At 38.7% G+C, this 16,055-nt stretch overlaps 1 protein-coding gene across 1 annotated transcript in view; it reads left to right on the top strand.

The window, feature by feature from the left end:
- The window catches only part of TIAM2 (TIAM Rac1 associated GEF 2), a 133,976-nt gene that overhangs the window by 52,772 nt on the left and 65,149 nt on the right, over positions 1 to 16,055 (top strand). Inside the window, exons 5-7 of the mRNA XM_077782159.1 lie at positions 2,449 to 2,884; positions 6,796 to 6,968; positions 7,984 to 8,208. Coding sequence (XP_077638285.1) covers positions 2,449 to 2,884; positions 6,796 to 6,968; positions 7,984 to 8,208 — 834 coding nt within the window. The remainder of the gene's footprint in view (positions 1 to 2,448; positions 2,885 to 6,795; positions 6,969 to 7,983; positions 8,209 to 16,055) is intronic.

Genomic DNA, 16,055 nt, shown 5'->3' with positions numbered 1-16,055 from the left:
AGCAGAAACAGAGATCTATCATCACTAGATTCAACAGAACAAAAACCAGCAGAAAGTCACCTGGCAGGGAAACCACCTGGAGCAGCAACTTGGGTCAAACCATTTCAGTAGTGGCAGATATGGCTACAATGACAGCTTTCTTAAGGACCAACATAGACAGCCAGACTCTGCCAATTCAGTTTTTTAAGAAAAGAAAAATATAAATTATGGTGTCCTTGTAAAGTGCATATATTAATTTTGGATTCTTTATCCATTTTCTCTACTTTGGTACCTTCTCATTCCTACCCTTTCTGTGTGTGAGGAGAAAACATAGGATTTGATTAGTGGCTGGTCATTGACAGGTTGCATCCCACCCTTTTTCTTAATGTTTGTTGTTCCAGTGGTGGGTTTTCACAACAGAACCCCTTCTATGTATTTGCCATGTGTTGTGTCTCTTACTAGTGCTTTGGGATTGAAAGAAATACATATTCTTAATAAGCTGTATACTAATGTTTTCCAGAGGTCACTAGCAGTTCCTGGAGAATAGTCAAACAATTAAAATGCTGGATTTTGGCAAACAAGTAGAGTGGCAGTAATTAAAACAAGGGTGGAGAAAGCTTTCAGTTTCCCCCTGAAATACAGATCACCAGCACACTTGTACAATCCACGTTCTACAGTTGCTTTGTGGCATAAATGCATGACATGCAGGATTTTATCCTGCTTTGCCACCCCAGGATCTTCCTCCTGTTACCATATAAAAACCAATTAAACTGTTGATGTTTAGGGAGTTACTCTTGGACAACACTGATTAACGTTCTGTAACAAGATTTGAGTAAGGTGCTCCTTTGCCATGAGAATTGGATTACCAGATAGTGATTTGAAAAGCCAGACTTGAAGTTCAATGTACTATAAAGGAACATAGGTTCAGGTCAAACTGGCTTTTGTGAGGCCACAGGCAGCAGTGTCCTGCCACTGGAAAAGTGGCATCGCCTGGGAGGGTGTACAATCCCAGTCTTGGCCACACTCTGGAGGTCCTGATCCTATCAAAACATAGCACAGATTTTCTGCTGCAGTTTTGAAGAAGTAAGTAAGAAGCAAAGAAACAAAAAAGTAGCTGTTTTCAAGTTGCTGGGGAGAACAGCTCCCAGGAGACCAATGTTTATTTACTTGATTCTTAGTACAGTAGTCTGTGAGAAAATAAATGCTTTTAGAGAGGCAGTCTAAACTTGAAAGTATAATGGCTTTATTATTACCGAGGGTAATAGCTTTGCTTCTCAAATCGTATATTGCAATATCTTCTTTTTTCTTCCCTCACACTTTTCCTGCAAAAGACAATATATCTTTTGTGTTTTAGGTTCTTAAATCTTGGTTGCTTTTAAATAGCATTGGAAACACTTGAGTTCAGAAGACAATGAATGACTTCTTATGATAGATGGTGTGGTTCTCAACAGTGAAGTCAGTCCAAGGAGCTCTGTTTTAGGTAGTACGAAAATTCCTGTCCATCCCTGGAGCTTGGGAGAGTTGGGATCAGACAGCATATTACTTGGAAAAGCTTAAAAGAGCCTTTCCAATCTGCCAACAAAATCCCATGTTGACAAGCAGTGGCAAGAAATGGGCCTATTCTAGCATCTATATCAAAGGCAAAGTTGAAGTCATACCATCAGGCCTGATTATTTCAAATAAAATTAGCCAGCCCTCTCAATCCAAGGGATGAAGTTACACAGTGCAATTAGGAGAAAGGCCTGCCAGTGCTTGATGGAATGATCAAGCTCTCAGGGTGTTCCCAGCAGCTCAGAAAATACACAGCTCTGCAGTCTGGAGACTGGATTTAAGCCAGTCAGCAAGTTTGTCTTTCTTTTTTAAAATCTCATATTGTTTTAGATTAGATTTTAGTCAACTGATCAATTCTAACAAGCTTAAAATATTCTTTACTTTTGACCTTTTATTTTTGTTGGTCAAGCACCATTTGTATGACAAATAGAAATGGAGGTTAAAATCAGCCTTGTGTTGAAGATAAACCTAGCCACCTTGCACCAATGTGGTAGCAGTGAAGTATCGAAAACCCTATAATAATAAAAATACCTGTTCACTATTCCTGCTTGTACTCAGATGCAAAATATGGTACCTGTGTTTCAGATGGAGGATGTAGTTGTTGCCTGCAGAACCTCAGGTTTCAGACAGTAGTTTCTAGGGAAATTTGAGATTATTCAAAGCATGCTGGAATTACCAAAATGCTCAGATTAGTGGAGCTACCCACTTATGGGAATAGGGGTTTAATGGGGTTCTGCTGAAAAAACTGGATGGTAACAGTGGTGGTGTCAGTGGCTGAGGCAAAGGCTGCAATATAATGGTGAAAATATGAAGGAACTGGAAGTGGCTAAACATGAAACAAATTTAATTGACAAATGAGGTGTGTCTTTTGATCGTTGCTCTGATGGCTGATTGCAGATAAATTTCTTTTATGCACAGGAGCCAAAGTGTAAAGATGGGAGTGAATACTTTGACAGCAGAATGGACAACTTCACTACAGACACGCTGGCACCATCACAGCTCTCCACTTTTCTGTGGTCTCCTGGCTCCAGTCATGCCCTGTCCCAGAGAAGCGAATCTACCAATGCTGTCAGCAGTGATGCCTTGAGGCAGAACATTTATGAGAACTTCATGCGAGAGCTGGAGATGAGCAGGATGAACTTGGAGAATACGGAGACCTCGTCAGAAACAGAAGACTCTAGTGGCGAGTCCCTTAGCTCCTTGGAGCAGCTGGATTTGTTGTATGAGAAAGAGCAAGGAGTGGTGCGCAAGGCAGGGTGGCTGTTCTTCAAACCCTTGGTGACCCTGCAGAAAGAGAAGAAGCTGGAGCTGGTCACACGACGGAAATGGAAGCAGTACTGGGTCACACTCAAAGGTAAAACCACCACGTTGATCCTTCATCTTGGCAGCAGCAGTTCTCTCTGTTGTGTCTCAGCAGCATTTCATGCATGCTGGCTTCTGTTAGCAGATTTAGGGGGATTAGAAAATCACACCTAACTTTACAAAGTCCGCCCACCACAACTTTGCAAGGCCTACCCACCACTTAAAGTGGAGCATGTGCCTAGGCAGCCCACTGAACTGAGGTGCTGCTCAGTGTCTGGGGTTGTGTGTGCAACCTTGTGTTTCATACCATAGCGGGAATTGTTTTGTCTGACTTCCTAATTTGTGTGTTCACATCTGATTGGGGAGTTAGAAGATACTTTTGGATGTTTGAAGGTCAAAGACCAAACTGAACCAAAATTTAAGGGTCAGGAGAAGTTGCTGGTGTCCAATTCCTTGTTAGAGATACACAGTTCCCTAGGCTCTGCTATGAAATTTACTGAAGGATGGGGTAGTTTATTGTAAAAATGTTTTGTTCATTTCTAACACTTTAGATGGCAATATAATGAAGAGGTGAACTCCCAAAGCCAGAGCATTTACACAGAGAAGTTTGTGTGGTTCAGAGCAGGGGAAACTGAAGCAGCAGCAAGGAAAGCCCTCTAGTGCCCAAGGCAACCATTTCCAGCGTTTGAAGGTCTCCCTCCTTTCCCTGGGTGGTCTTTTCAGATTCCCCACTCCCAGCAATATCAACCACTTCTGGCTTTTGTCATGCCCAGCTTCCCATCTCCTGCATCTGCTCCTGTTGTGAAAACAGCCCCATGGGAGGGGAATCCACTCAAGGGGGCTGCTGCAGGTGTGATTGTCATGCTCCATTTGTGGCTCAGAGGGTGCTGTGGAAAGTGTACAGGTGTCAGGAAGTGTGAGAAGGAAAATAATATCTATTGTGGGGAGGAAGGGAAATTTAATGGGTGAGTTAATATGCCTTTTTTAAATTTTGAATTGCATCCAAAGGATTTGTCCTTTAGTAAATATAATACTAAGTTAATGAGTAAGGAAATGATCAAGCTTGATAATTTCCTATCATATCTGGGACTATAGGAGAGAAAATAACAACTTTACCACAGGTTGCCCTTTTTAAAATTGTGCATGGGTGTAGACCTGAAGAAAAATGAACAGCAAACAGCAAGTCCTGGTAGGGTGCTTGATAGTGCTGATTGAAAAGAACCAAACTTACTAGAATCAGGCAGTTCTGCCTAAAAATTCAGAGACTTGTTATCAAGGGATCAAAATGTAGGCAGGCTTAGCAGTTTAAATCACTTGCCCTGATCATCAGATAGCATGATTCATGCTTACAGGCAGTATATACAAAGGGAAAAACAGTACCTCAATTCCACCCTCTTATTTCGTGTGTTTGTGTTATGGAGTATGAATATAGTTTAATCTGCCTCTTCTAAAATTCAATTTCTAAACAATTCTATCAAAACTCTAAATTGAAATATGTTATAAACTATTAGTTTGTGCATTTCTGGGATAATGAAGCTCTGGCAAGCAATTTAGGTGCTTCGTGTTCATTTTTTTTTTGCTGTAAAACTGGCTTATTGGTGACCTTGAACAAATTGTGTCTTTTCCTACTCCCTGAATTTCTGCAGATACAAAAAACGGAACAATAAAGTTCTTTGTAAAATTATGTATTAACTTGTAACATTATAACTGTTAGGTACAATGCTTTTTACTTCAGAGGTTGATCTGGCTGCATTCATGGTACAGTCTTTTGCACTTTGCTACCTGTTTTAAATATACATTCCTAACTTCTTGATCTCTTACCTTTATTGTCCTATGGAGACTTCTGATTCCAAAATAAACTTGCCTGTCTGGATATCAAGGCATACTTTTGTTTTTATAATTGCTATATCATGATCAAGGCACTTGCTTTCGTTCTCTTTATACAGGTTTTTGAATGAATCAGTATTTAATTTATTCTGGAAATTTAAATAGCCAAGATATTTTAAAGCATGACTCTAAATATGTAAATATGTTTATTTGCACTCTGTTGAGATGTGTTTAATTATAAATATGGAGAAGGCTTATAACCATCTTGTTACCTGCCAGACTTAAAAGTACACATGTCTTGAGGCCTCTGCTCCACTTTCAGGGCCACCAAGATCTGAGCCTGAATAGCAACTGTGTACCAAGAGGAATTCTCTTTTCCAATTGTCCTGTCCAATTAGTTTCCTTTAACGAGGGAAATTGCTTTCCTGTTGCTCTCTCACTTCAGCTCAAGTTTTAATTAAAATATTTGGACAATAATCTGTCCCTGGGGGTCTGACAGAGCTTATGAAACTAGCTGCTTCCAGGCATCACTGGACTTGACCTAAAGATATACATGGGGTGCCATACACCCAAGCATACATACATGCCTTTCACAATTTTTTATTTGTGTACATATAAACTCTCAGGATAAAATATGACTTATCTTCAGTTAGAGCAAATAGGGGAAATATGGGAATATGGAAATACTTAAAAATAAATCTTTAAAACTTTAAACTTCTACACGTTCCTAAAATGCAGAAGTGGAAGTGGTTGTATGTTGCTGTTGCTGCTGAATACAAAAGAGGACTTGCTTTTGTTGGTTCAGTTTGTCCTGTTACGTTCAAATTACATTTCTGATATGCAGTGTTACAAACAATGTCCTTTTTTCCAACTGCAGAGATCTCCAAGTGTTTCAGTGGCATAAAGAAGATAAAGTGAGGGCTGCCAATTGAACAGATAGGACCAATTCTGTAGGATTTGTTCTTACCCAAAATATTCTGCCAGTCACTTTGGACATTAACATGAAAAGGTGCAGTTATGTAGTATAGAGGTATTTCTATATATTAGATTCCTTACTCTAAAAACTTTTCAGTCAATGGATGATTTGATCAGAAATCCCTGATACAGGATTCCTTTTGTAATGGTATCTTAGAAGTGCACTTCAGTCCATGACCCCTCAAACAGGCAAATCGTGCATCTCGGGGACAGTGGGTTATAAGGAGGCAGGAAGGAAAGGCTGTCAGGGATGGAGGGCACAGGCCCTTCTTGAGCCAACATCACTGCCAAAGGCAACATGGCACTGTAGTCATACTGCTGTGGGCTAGGATCAAGTGTCCTCTGCTGGGATCAACTCTCCTCCACTCTCCTCCAGAAGTAATTCTACTTGTTATATTCAGGATTGTCATCATCAGGGATGAAATTTGTTTTCTGGATGCAAGCTTCATACCTTAGATATTACACTATTTACAAGACTGAACATGCTCAAACTCAGCCTTTTTAAACTGTTTTAAATTACTCAGAATTGTCTGAGTCTCCAATTTTCAGCTAGATTCAAGGAAATCTGGTTTAAATTTTAGAAGTTTATTCACTAAGCATGTTGTATGAAGACAAAGGGTTCAGCAAATCTTTTCAACAAATACAAAGATTTCTTAAGTAGCTGTTATGAGAGAATTGGTTCAATTTAATATAGAAACACAAAAGCTGATTTAACTAAGCAGGAGTTAATCTCTTCTACATGCCTTAACATTTTAATAGGCTGAGTTTATTGATATAATGTATTTGGGTTAGAAGGGACCTTTAGTCCAGCTTCCCTGCCATTGGCAGGGACATGTTTCACTACAGCAGATTGCTCAAGTCTCATCTTACCCTAACCCTTGAATGCTTTCCTATTGAGGTGTTTTGGTTTATTTATTAAGTCCATAAATGTTTGTTGTGGCCCTGGTCTGTTTCAACTTTTCATTGGCAAATTTATCATTAACTTTTCCTGTTTTTCTGTGTAGAAGATCTTCCTTTTTTTATCTGTTTCAGAAGAGGAGCAGAACTGATATTCTCTGTCGCTGAAGGGTGTCTTAATTCACAAAAATATTACATAATGTTGGGAGATCCATAATAACTTACCTTCTCCTCATGTTTTTTTGTCCCTCTGAACTGCAAAAGGTTGTACTCTACTGTTTTATGAGACCTATGGAAGGAACTCAATGGACCAGAACAGTTTGCCTCGATATGCCCTGTTTGCAGAAGACAGTATAGTTCAGTCTGTTCCAGAACATCCCAAGAAAGAAAATGTGTTCTGTCTCAGCAATTCTTTTGGAGATGTCTACCTATTTCAGGTAACAGGATGCATGCACAAGTTGGTGGTTGTTTCCATTTTATAATGTGTTTGTGAGTCTACACATGTATCTATATGATTGTATGTACACAGGCACATACATATCATGTTTGTGCCTTTGACTTAAAAATAACAGCACTACTGCACTGTTGCATTACAATATTATAATATTAAATGTATGATATGACTTCAGGTATTACACGAGTTGGCTTGGTCAGTTATGGTTCAGAAACAAAAAGAACAAGGACCACAAATCTGCAAGAAGCTCTGGGTATTTGGTTGATCACAAGCTTCTAAAAAATCAAATTTTTATCAATTTTTTTCGCATCTATTAGCATTCCAACCTTTCAGAATAGTGTGCTCAACCCTGAATCTGCTAGCCACAGAGAGTTTGCTTGAGCAAGATGCTTAAGAAAGAGATCTAAAAATAATCAAAATACCTTGGCTACTCAAGGGCACCACTGGAAATGTTAATAAAGAGCAGTGTTATGTAGAACTGCCTGCATAGAAATGCGTTGATTCATAGGCATACTTGTACATATCTCCAGAGGTACTTTGTGCAGATTGCATTCCTTTACCTTGATGTTGCCTCTCCACTAACTTGGCGCTTTTTAAGTAAGCAAATACCTCTCTTCAGAATCTCACATATAAAATCTTCTCTGCTGTCACAGCAGTGCAGAAGGCTTGTCTTTGATATCTGGTAGGGTTTACTTTTGATTATCTGGAGGGATGAAAGATGCAAGTCACATCTTTCCCACAGCTTATGTGGCTCTTGTCCTTCTGGGGCTTTTAGACCTTGCAGGTCTAAGAAGCAGAAGCTGAAGTTTGGAGACAAGTCAGGATATAGTGTATTTCCTTTATTTACTCAGTTCTAAGAAAACCTTATTTCACTTGGTTAAGATAAAGTGCCTAAGACAACAGTGAGCTCATCAAGCACTTCATACTCTAGAGCTGTTGATTTTATTTTATTTTTCTGTTATCTCCTCATAATGTTGCACCATTGATTGGTTTCACAGGCAACAAGTCAGACGGATCTGGAAAACTGGGTTACTGCCATCCATTCAGCTTGTGCTTCCCTCTTTGCAAAGAAGCTTGGGAAAGAGGACACTGTCAGGCTGCTGAAAAATCAGACCAAGAGTCTTTTCCAGAAGATTGACATGGATGGCAAAATGAAAAAGATGGCAGAGTTGCAGCTCTCAATTGTTAGCGATCCAAAAAACAGAAAGGCCATAGAAAATCAGGTACTGGAAACAATTTTTTCATGAGAGCATATTTATCGTTACCTCATGCTTTGGTCTCTATTTGTGATTTCTAGGCCTGAAAGTAATTGTCTTGGACTAGCTGACAGAGTGGCTGTAATTATTGCCAGGTTTCTACAGCAATCCAGAGCAGTGCAGGAGGCAGGCTTCTCAAAGCTGCACATCAGACTGTTCTGTTTCAAGAGCACAGAGCTTTTTCTTGTCTCTTCTGTCTAAATGTAATTAATTTTCACTGTTTTATGTTAATAAGATCTAGCTGTTACATCGCACACCACAGAATATACAGTGTGTTCTGTGAATAATTTATTATTGTATTGCAGAAGAGATTGAAGAGTAGGTGCTTGGCAGTATTGTTCTGGACCTTAAGACAGCACATGAGGAATGCTTAGTCCTTCATCCAACTTCATTTGTGTAGTGGCAGACAAAACCATGTGCTTCCACTTGAAATTTAGCCATGACTAATGATCACCAGATTGTCTGTGTGGTGGTGAACAAACATGAAGCCTTACTCTGCTCTTAGTTCTAGCACATGAAGCAGGAATCACTCCAGGGGTACCTTATGGAAGATGTGTTGCCTATGCCCCCAATTTTACAGATAGTAACAGGCTTTAATTATTTAGACAATGCTTAGTGTTCAGCCAACGACCTCACTACCCATGGCTTCTTGTGCACTAAACTTGTCTAATAGTTTAGCCTAAATAAGTCTGTGGACTGAGGCTGCTGTATCTTTAGCTTTATTAGGACATTGACAGAATGGCCTGATTTTTCTTTGATTAATGAAACACTTGTAGTTTCAGGGATTTGATGCTTATGATATTCAAAATTCTTAGTCTACTGGCTTGGACTTGATGAAGAACAGACTGATTACTACTGACTTCACTGCCAAGCTCTTGTGGCACACTTGAGTCTGAATCTATATGAGCAGAGTTCAAATAACATGCAGGTTTGTGTAGGGATTTGAGGTGCAGATGTTCATAAACCCTTTAAGTGCTCAGATGTTCATAATATGTTTCCAGGTCACTTTATTTCATGGTCCAGAGCTGAGTGAGGTGAATGGAGGAGGAAAAATGTTAAACATCTTTTTATTGCAGTAGGCTTTGAGACCTAGAAGAATATACAGATTTCTATAGATGTCTAGTGCTTGTGACATGTAATGCACTGAGGAAAAATCCTGAAGTATATTAAATTAATTTATCCCTCCCTCATCAGATATTCCTGAGTAGTAGTTCATTTAGAGTCAGCTGAAGAGTATTAATGCTCTATCTTAATATCTGCTAATTAGATGTTCTGTCCTTGAAGATCAAGGACATTGTCATTGTTTTCCAGTTTCTGAGAAGTTAGCTTTATTCTGTAGAACTGAAATCCATCTTCTGGGCTGCAGAAGATTTATTCCTGTTAATCTTCTGTCTATGTGTGTCTCAGAACATTGAAGGGGGGCAGACCATTGGCACAAAGAATGAAATGGATCACTGCAAGCATCCAGTATCTGGCAAAGAATTAATTTATAGCAAGCATTTTCTCCATTCTTGATCCCTTTGATCTCTTTAAAATCTCTCCTTACAATTGCCTAAGGTTTGCTCGCGGAGTCCCTTCAGAGAAAAGTCACTTCAGAGATCAGTTGCCTGATCTTCTAATTCATTGTCTCAGATTGGCTTTTGCAAAGAAAAATTAAAATCTTGATGTAATTAGTAACTGAGAATTCTTAGTATACTTAGTAAGGTAAAGATTTTGAGAAAATATTATTCCTGAGGGAATAGTTTGCATATATGTAACTTTAGTTGTTTGGTAATTGTGGTTGTTTAGTTGTTATTTGCCTCTTTTGAGAAACAAGAAAATATAAATTCTGTTCTTGGTTTTGTGTAAATTTTATGGTGTTTCAATCATGGGGTGGATATTATTCGTCCTCCATGCTGAAGTACAAAGTATTACCATTACTGTATTTCTTAAGCATGCCATGCATCCTGTGCTGGAAATCGTCACTGGTGATTTATTTTAGGAAGCCAGTGGAAACAGTGTGATTGACTTCAGAAGGTCTGTGGTGGTTTTTTACATAGAAAGATTTCATTTTCACTGGGGAATTGGAAATTCTGATTTCTATAGTCTTTCACCTTTTCCTTCCTCCAAAAAGCAACCACCAAATGTCAACTTACTCTTTTCTTTCACTTCTGTATTGACTTAGCACCAATACTTCTCTGGTGAAGACTTAATAATTCTCAGGGCTTTAAAAGCAAGCAAAACTTTTTTTTGTTTCACAGTTACCTCCACCTGAAAGACAGTTTTACTAAGGAACCCTGCACTTCTAAAGTTGCTATGGGTATTTTAATTTTAAGAATCTTTTACATGCTTCTTTTTGGTGTCCATCAAATGGACTAGAGAAACTCATCTGGTACTGTCTTGGTAAATTTTGTGAATTTGAATGCAATCAATTGATAAAACCAGTGCTAGACAGAAGTACAAATAAACAACAACAACAAAGACAAAGAAAATGTCATTTTTTTCAAGAGAAATTGTTGTTTTATAGGCTTGACACTATCAAACTGGTTGGGAAATGTTTTCAGTCTTGTGGCTTATATGAGGGATTCTCTCTCTATCTGGATTTACTGGCCCAATAACAATAATAATAGTAATAGTAGACTTTGTAAGTGTTTAAGAGAAAATTGTAGCCCTTCACAAAGCTATTGGTAATACTGATCAGTTTAGAAGGGATTGATGAAGCATCTGCAAGATGGCAGTGTGTCTGAAAATCTCCAGTCTGCACATGCTACCTACAGCCATGTGCATTTATTATTACTATGTAAAATAAATATGTTGTGTGTGATGGTATTCTCCCAACATGTAACTTCTCCCCTCAAGTGAAGAGAATTAGAACAAAAGGTAGCAAGTTGGAAAATTCCTGGTACAGACATGAATTTCAAAGCCTTTCTTTAAAAATTGTTTCATTTTCCTAGATACTTAGCCTGCTAGAGAAACCACAGTGTTTGCTGTGAGCCCTGTTAGTGAAAGGGATTATTAACATTTATTCAGAGGTCTTTTAACAAAATATTGCACATTAAGTCAGAAGTGAAGCTGCCTCTGCAGAACTGGTTTTAATGGGGTGGAAAATCTATCTCACAAGAGAGAGCACTGAAGCCCTTGTGTAATTGTTTATGTACTTGGTGCATAAGTCTATCCTGATGTCTCACTTTAGAACAATAGCATGATTAATAGTTGCTTGAAAGCATTATGGAGTTTTGTCTTCAAATTTTAATATGTTGGCATAATCATGTTTTCCAAGCTATTCAGAGGTTTCTGATGTAATTCATATTTTCTCTGCATACAATGTTTAACTTTTCAGAGAGTTAAGAACACGTGTATCTACTTCCAGGCACTGAAATGGTGAAGCATTAGTGAGAAGAACAGGCACATGCTTTTTTCGGAGATACTTTTTTTTGTAAGTTTTCTTATGTGTCTCCCACCTAAAAGTAGTTTGTTGCCATTAAAAAAAAAAAAAAGGATCAGTAAGATGGTGGTCTGCTTATTCTGGGTAGTCATTAAATCTATTGGTTCCTTCCTTCCTTCCTTCCTTCCTTCCTTCCTTCCTTCCTTCCTTCCTTCCTTCCTTCCTTCCTTCCTTCCTTCCTTCCTTCCTTCCTTCCTTCCTTCCTTCCTTCCTTCCTTCCTTCCTTCCTTCCTTCCTTCCTTCCTTCCTTCCTTCCTTCCTTCCTTCCTTCCTTCCTTCCTTCCTTCCTTCCTTCCTTCCTTCCTTCCTTCCTTCCTTCCTTCCTTCCTTCCTTTCCCTGTAGTGATCTCCAGCTTTTTACAAAGAGCATAACTTCATTTCTTTTTTTTTTAAATTTACTTGACTCTTTCTCTTTTCTCTCACATTTGAAGAAGAATGACTGGAATAGGTCTGGGAATTTATTCTTCAGCCTCCACAAAGCTCAAATTTCCTGTCTTTACTTTCTATAAAGCATCGGATGAAGTGTTCTCTGACATTGAGATCCAAATTCTCAACAAGAAAGACACTTTTCAGGGAACTTTGCTAACACATGTCATCATTGCTGAAGACAAATTCAGCTGGAATCTCAATATATAGTAACTTTTCATTCTTCCATATCATCTTAAACTAAAAAAAAAAAAAATAATCCAAGCTTGTTAGAACAAACCTTCAATATGTGAGGTCTTTGAACTGCTAAAGCAGATCTCTGCTTCCTGAGAGGTCTGTTCAATATCATTCCAGATGTTACTCCTCAGTAACATTTTACTTCATTGTACCTTCCCTACATCATTAGCCAAGTACTTCTCTTTAGTAGTAGTAGGCTGGAAGTGAAGGGAGCAGGCAGACAGAAGGTTAGGGAAGTTCATCTCTATTCTCTCTGCACTGTTGTTACTGTTTTACAGATACATGAATTTCCCTCTTTGTTTTTGCAAAGTTTAGCATAAAGTAATGAAAAGTGAGTGTGGTGTTGCATAGCATTGTCTCATACAATGGAGCTGGTGGGGCAGCCTGTTCAGAAAGGGCTGGTGGTCTGGGTTTTGAGGAAGGCAGCTGGATAATAAAATTCAGTGGCTTCCTTACTTACATCCCTAGCTATATACATATATATGGTACCAACAATTTCCATTGGATTTTCAACAAGATGTAAATTGGGTACATGTGTCCACTTTCATGCTATCAGTGGTATTTGGAATAAGATTACCTCTGTCTATTTTGGTTAAAAATTATGGAAATTCTGTTCTTACAATGCAACCAAAAAGATGACATTTATTGTAAAAAACCTCCATTGTCTTGTTATTTCAGGAAGATTTCTTATCTTTTTTAAGTCACCATGCAGATGAAGAATAAAGTGTTGCTAATTTCACATGAGTGTTGTTGTACTCTTTTACAATGCCTTCTTTATTTCTTCAAACTAAAAGCTATGATAGCATCTCAGCTGTGTTTTTTAAAGTAACGGAATTTCTGGAAGAGTGATGGTTTTACTTCTTTGAGTTCTCTTTAGGAAGTAATGACAATAGAAATCTGTTCCCTGTCCCCAGCAACTAAGTGACTCATTTTTCCAGATGGATACAATATGAATTGTGTCTGAGAACCAGGGACTGGAATGCAAAGAGTTTGGTGTTGTTTGTAATGTGGTTAAAAAGCTGTACATATAAAACAGCAGCAGAAGTTTCTTCTCAATTGACAGAGTTCCCTACATCAACCTTCAGAGACACTTTCCATCTGGAAATAAGATATTGTGTAGGGAAAATCAGAATTTTTATTGCTATAGATAGTGAATTGTGTCAGAAAGGTCATCATACTTCTGTACAGTATAAGAACTACTACTAAATAAAATCAATTTTGAAGGCTGAAGTATTGAGAGAAGGCCCTCCTTCCTGTGCATCTTTTCTTTTGTGCTCCTTTGAATGGGTTCCAAGTGAAAAGCCGGTATAATCAGGTGAGCTGTCCAGGAAGTTTTTTCCATCCTTCTCCTAGGTCCTTGAGGCATTGTTACGTTGAGTTGATATGGTGTAATTTCTGCCCTGGCTTTACACCATTCATACGCTGGTTTGGGTTTTATTACACTGAGCTCTTTTTACTTTGTGCAGAACGCATGTTTGCAAATGAGACAGTTCTTCCTCATTCCCCCAAAAGATACTTCTGCACTGTAGTGTACCAAGGACGAGGGGCCAGGGGCCATCCCTGAGCCACGCTGCCTTCACTGGGACTGCTGAGGCCGCCCCTTTCCCAGACTGCAAACCCTGATGGTGCCACTGCAAATGTCACCTGCAGAGAGAACTGCTGAGCTTGTAGGAACTATGGATCCCCAAATCACATGCTGGAGACTGTTAGCCTGTATATATTTACCCCTTGCTTTCCCAAGCTCCCACTTTAAAGTTTAGCTATAGAAAACTTAGCAGGTTTATTGGTCTGAGAGAGACTTACTTTCAAACAACTTCCTTTAGCTCCTCTGTTTGTGTGACTTAAAATGTAATTAATTTGCAATTTTTTCTTAGTGTCTGAACAGATTTTTCACTAACCTGGAGGAGAATTGACTATTTATATTCTGAAAATGATTATTACTGCTGAAGTACTGCCAAAAGTACCATCCTGATCTTCCTTTGTGTGTTAACTCTTAATAACTCATTCCTGCACCAAGTCTTTGATGCAAAAGCCTACCCCTCACATAATTACTGTCTTGTCCTTGCACCAGGCTTCCTTGTATGAGTTCTCCTGGTGGCCCAGGCTAAATAATTCTCACGGCTTGCCACATTTTTACTCCTTTTTATCTCTCTACTATAGCTTCCTTTTCCATTCTACCTTACAGGATCCTGCTAGGTTCAATACATTTATTTGGGTGGCCCTCTCTTGCCTTTCTTCCAAGCTCTTTCAGGCTGCCATTAAACTGAGAAATCCTTGCTTAACATTTCCCTGGACTGACAATGACATCCTTCTTTTCCTCTGGAAAACCCCTTTAGTGCTTTCATGTTTCATGTGTGCTCACTTGTCTCGGTATGCCTCACTTCGGGTGGGCCATATCTCTTACCTCTTTTCAGACTCACTTTGTGCTGGTGTTAGCCTTTGTCGCCCATTCCTGCTCCCACAGCTGTCTGCTGCATCCACTTTTTCCTGTGTGCTTTCAAGCAGATTTCAAAGGGCCATATTTTCTGTGCATGATGAAGTTAAGTCCTTGAGCCTTTTTTCGGGTAGTCCTCCCATGTGGGGCAGAGATTTGCCTCACACAATAGTAGAATGGGGATTGCAGCAGCGAGTCTGCAGGCTGTAAATTAACTTCATGGACCAGGTCATACTGTGCTTTGAAGTTGTTGCTTTTTTATTTGTGTGCTTCTCCCATTTAGTCTTAAAGAATATAAATCTCTAGGAAGAATTATCATAGTTTAAAAGCCCTAGACAAATAGCAGCTGGTATTGGTTCATGGTCTGCAATTGGTTCCAGACATCCCTGGTTTTGATAAGACTACAAGACAATCCCAGAAATTCCTTGCCTACAGCTTTTGCTAATGCCATTAAATGTAACGTTGTGATTACTGATGCTTTTGGAGCTGATTAGCCAGTATCCTGTGTGACTGATAAACACTGTAATTTAATTATTTCTTCAGAATGCCCCCATGTCATACCCCAATTCCCCTTCTTAGATTTTTTTTTTTAAATTTTAAAATACAACTTCATGCAAAAGTTTAATGGGGATTTTCAAGAAGGCCTAAGACACACAAGGATGCCTGTTCTCAGCTTGTGTTCAATGAGGACAAGATGCTCCACTCTAGCAGTGCCCAGAAGAAAGTTCACTCTGTTTCTGAGCTAATAAAAGTTGACTTGGCTCTGTACCCACAGAGGTGTCATCTCGAAGGGAAAGACATTACCTGAGCTTGTAGCTTTTGGCTTTGTGAAAAGCTGACAACCATGTTTTCATTCTTGTTGGATGTTGACGCAGAGAAAGAGCCCATCTCAAAATCTCCTATTGGAGTTGTCCCATGTGTAAAGTACTGGCAAGCAGAAAAATGCTCTGAGAAGCATCTGAGAGCACAAAGAAAGAAAAAAAAAAGAAAAAAAAAAAAAAAAAGGAAATTTTCAAATAAACCCAGGGAAAAGAAAAATTATTCTTTCTGGAGTGCAGAGAATGCATGTTTCAAATGTTTGTGATGAGAAATTAGACAAGGCATCTTCATTATGTGTATGTCTCTGTCCATTTTCACTAGACTTCTGAGAATTGATCTCATTATAAGCTTTTGTAAATTCTCTCTTTTGTTTTTAGTAGTCATTCTTTGAAAGATTTTTCAAATATATTGTGAATTACAATTTTGCATTCATACCATATATTGTCTTCTATTTCTTCACTATACTCACCAAAT

This window comes from Lonchura striata, chromosome 3 (genome assembly GCF_046129695.1).
Source record: "Lonchura striata isolate bLonStr1 chromosome 3, bLonStr1.mat, whole genome shotgun sequence".
Taxonomy (NCBI): domain Eukaryota; kingdom Metazoa; phylum Chordata; class Aves; order Passeriformes; family Estrildidae; genus Lonchura; species Lonchura striata.
This window is presented reverse-complemented; position numbering and strand designations above follow the sequence as displayed.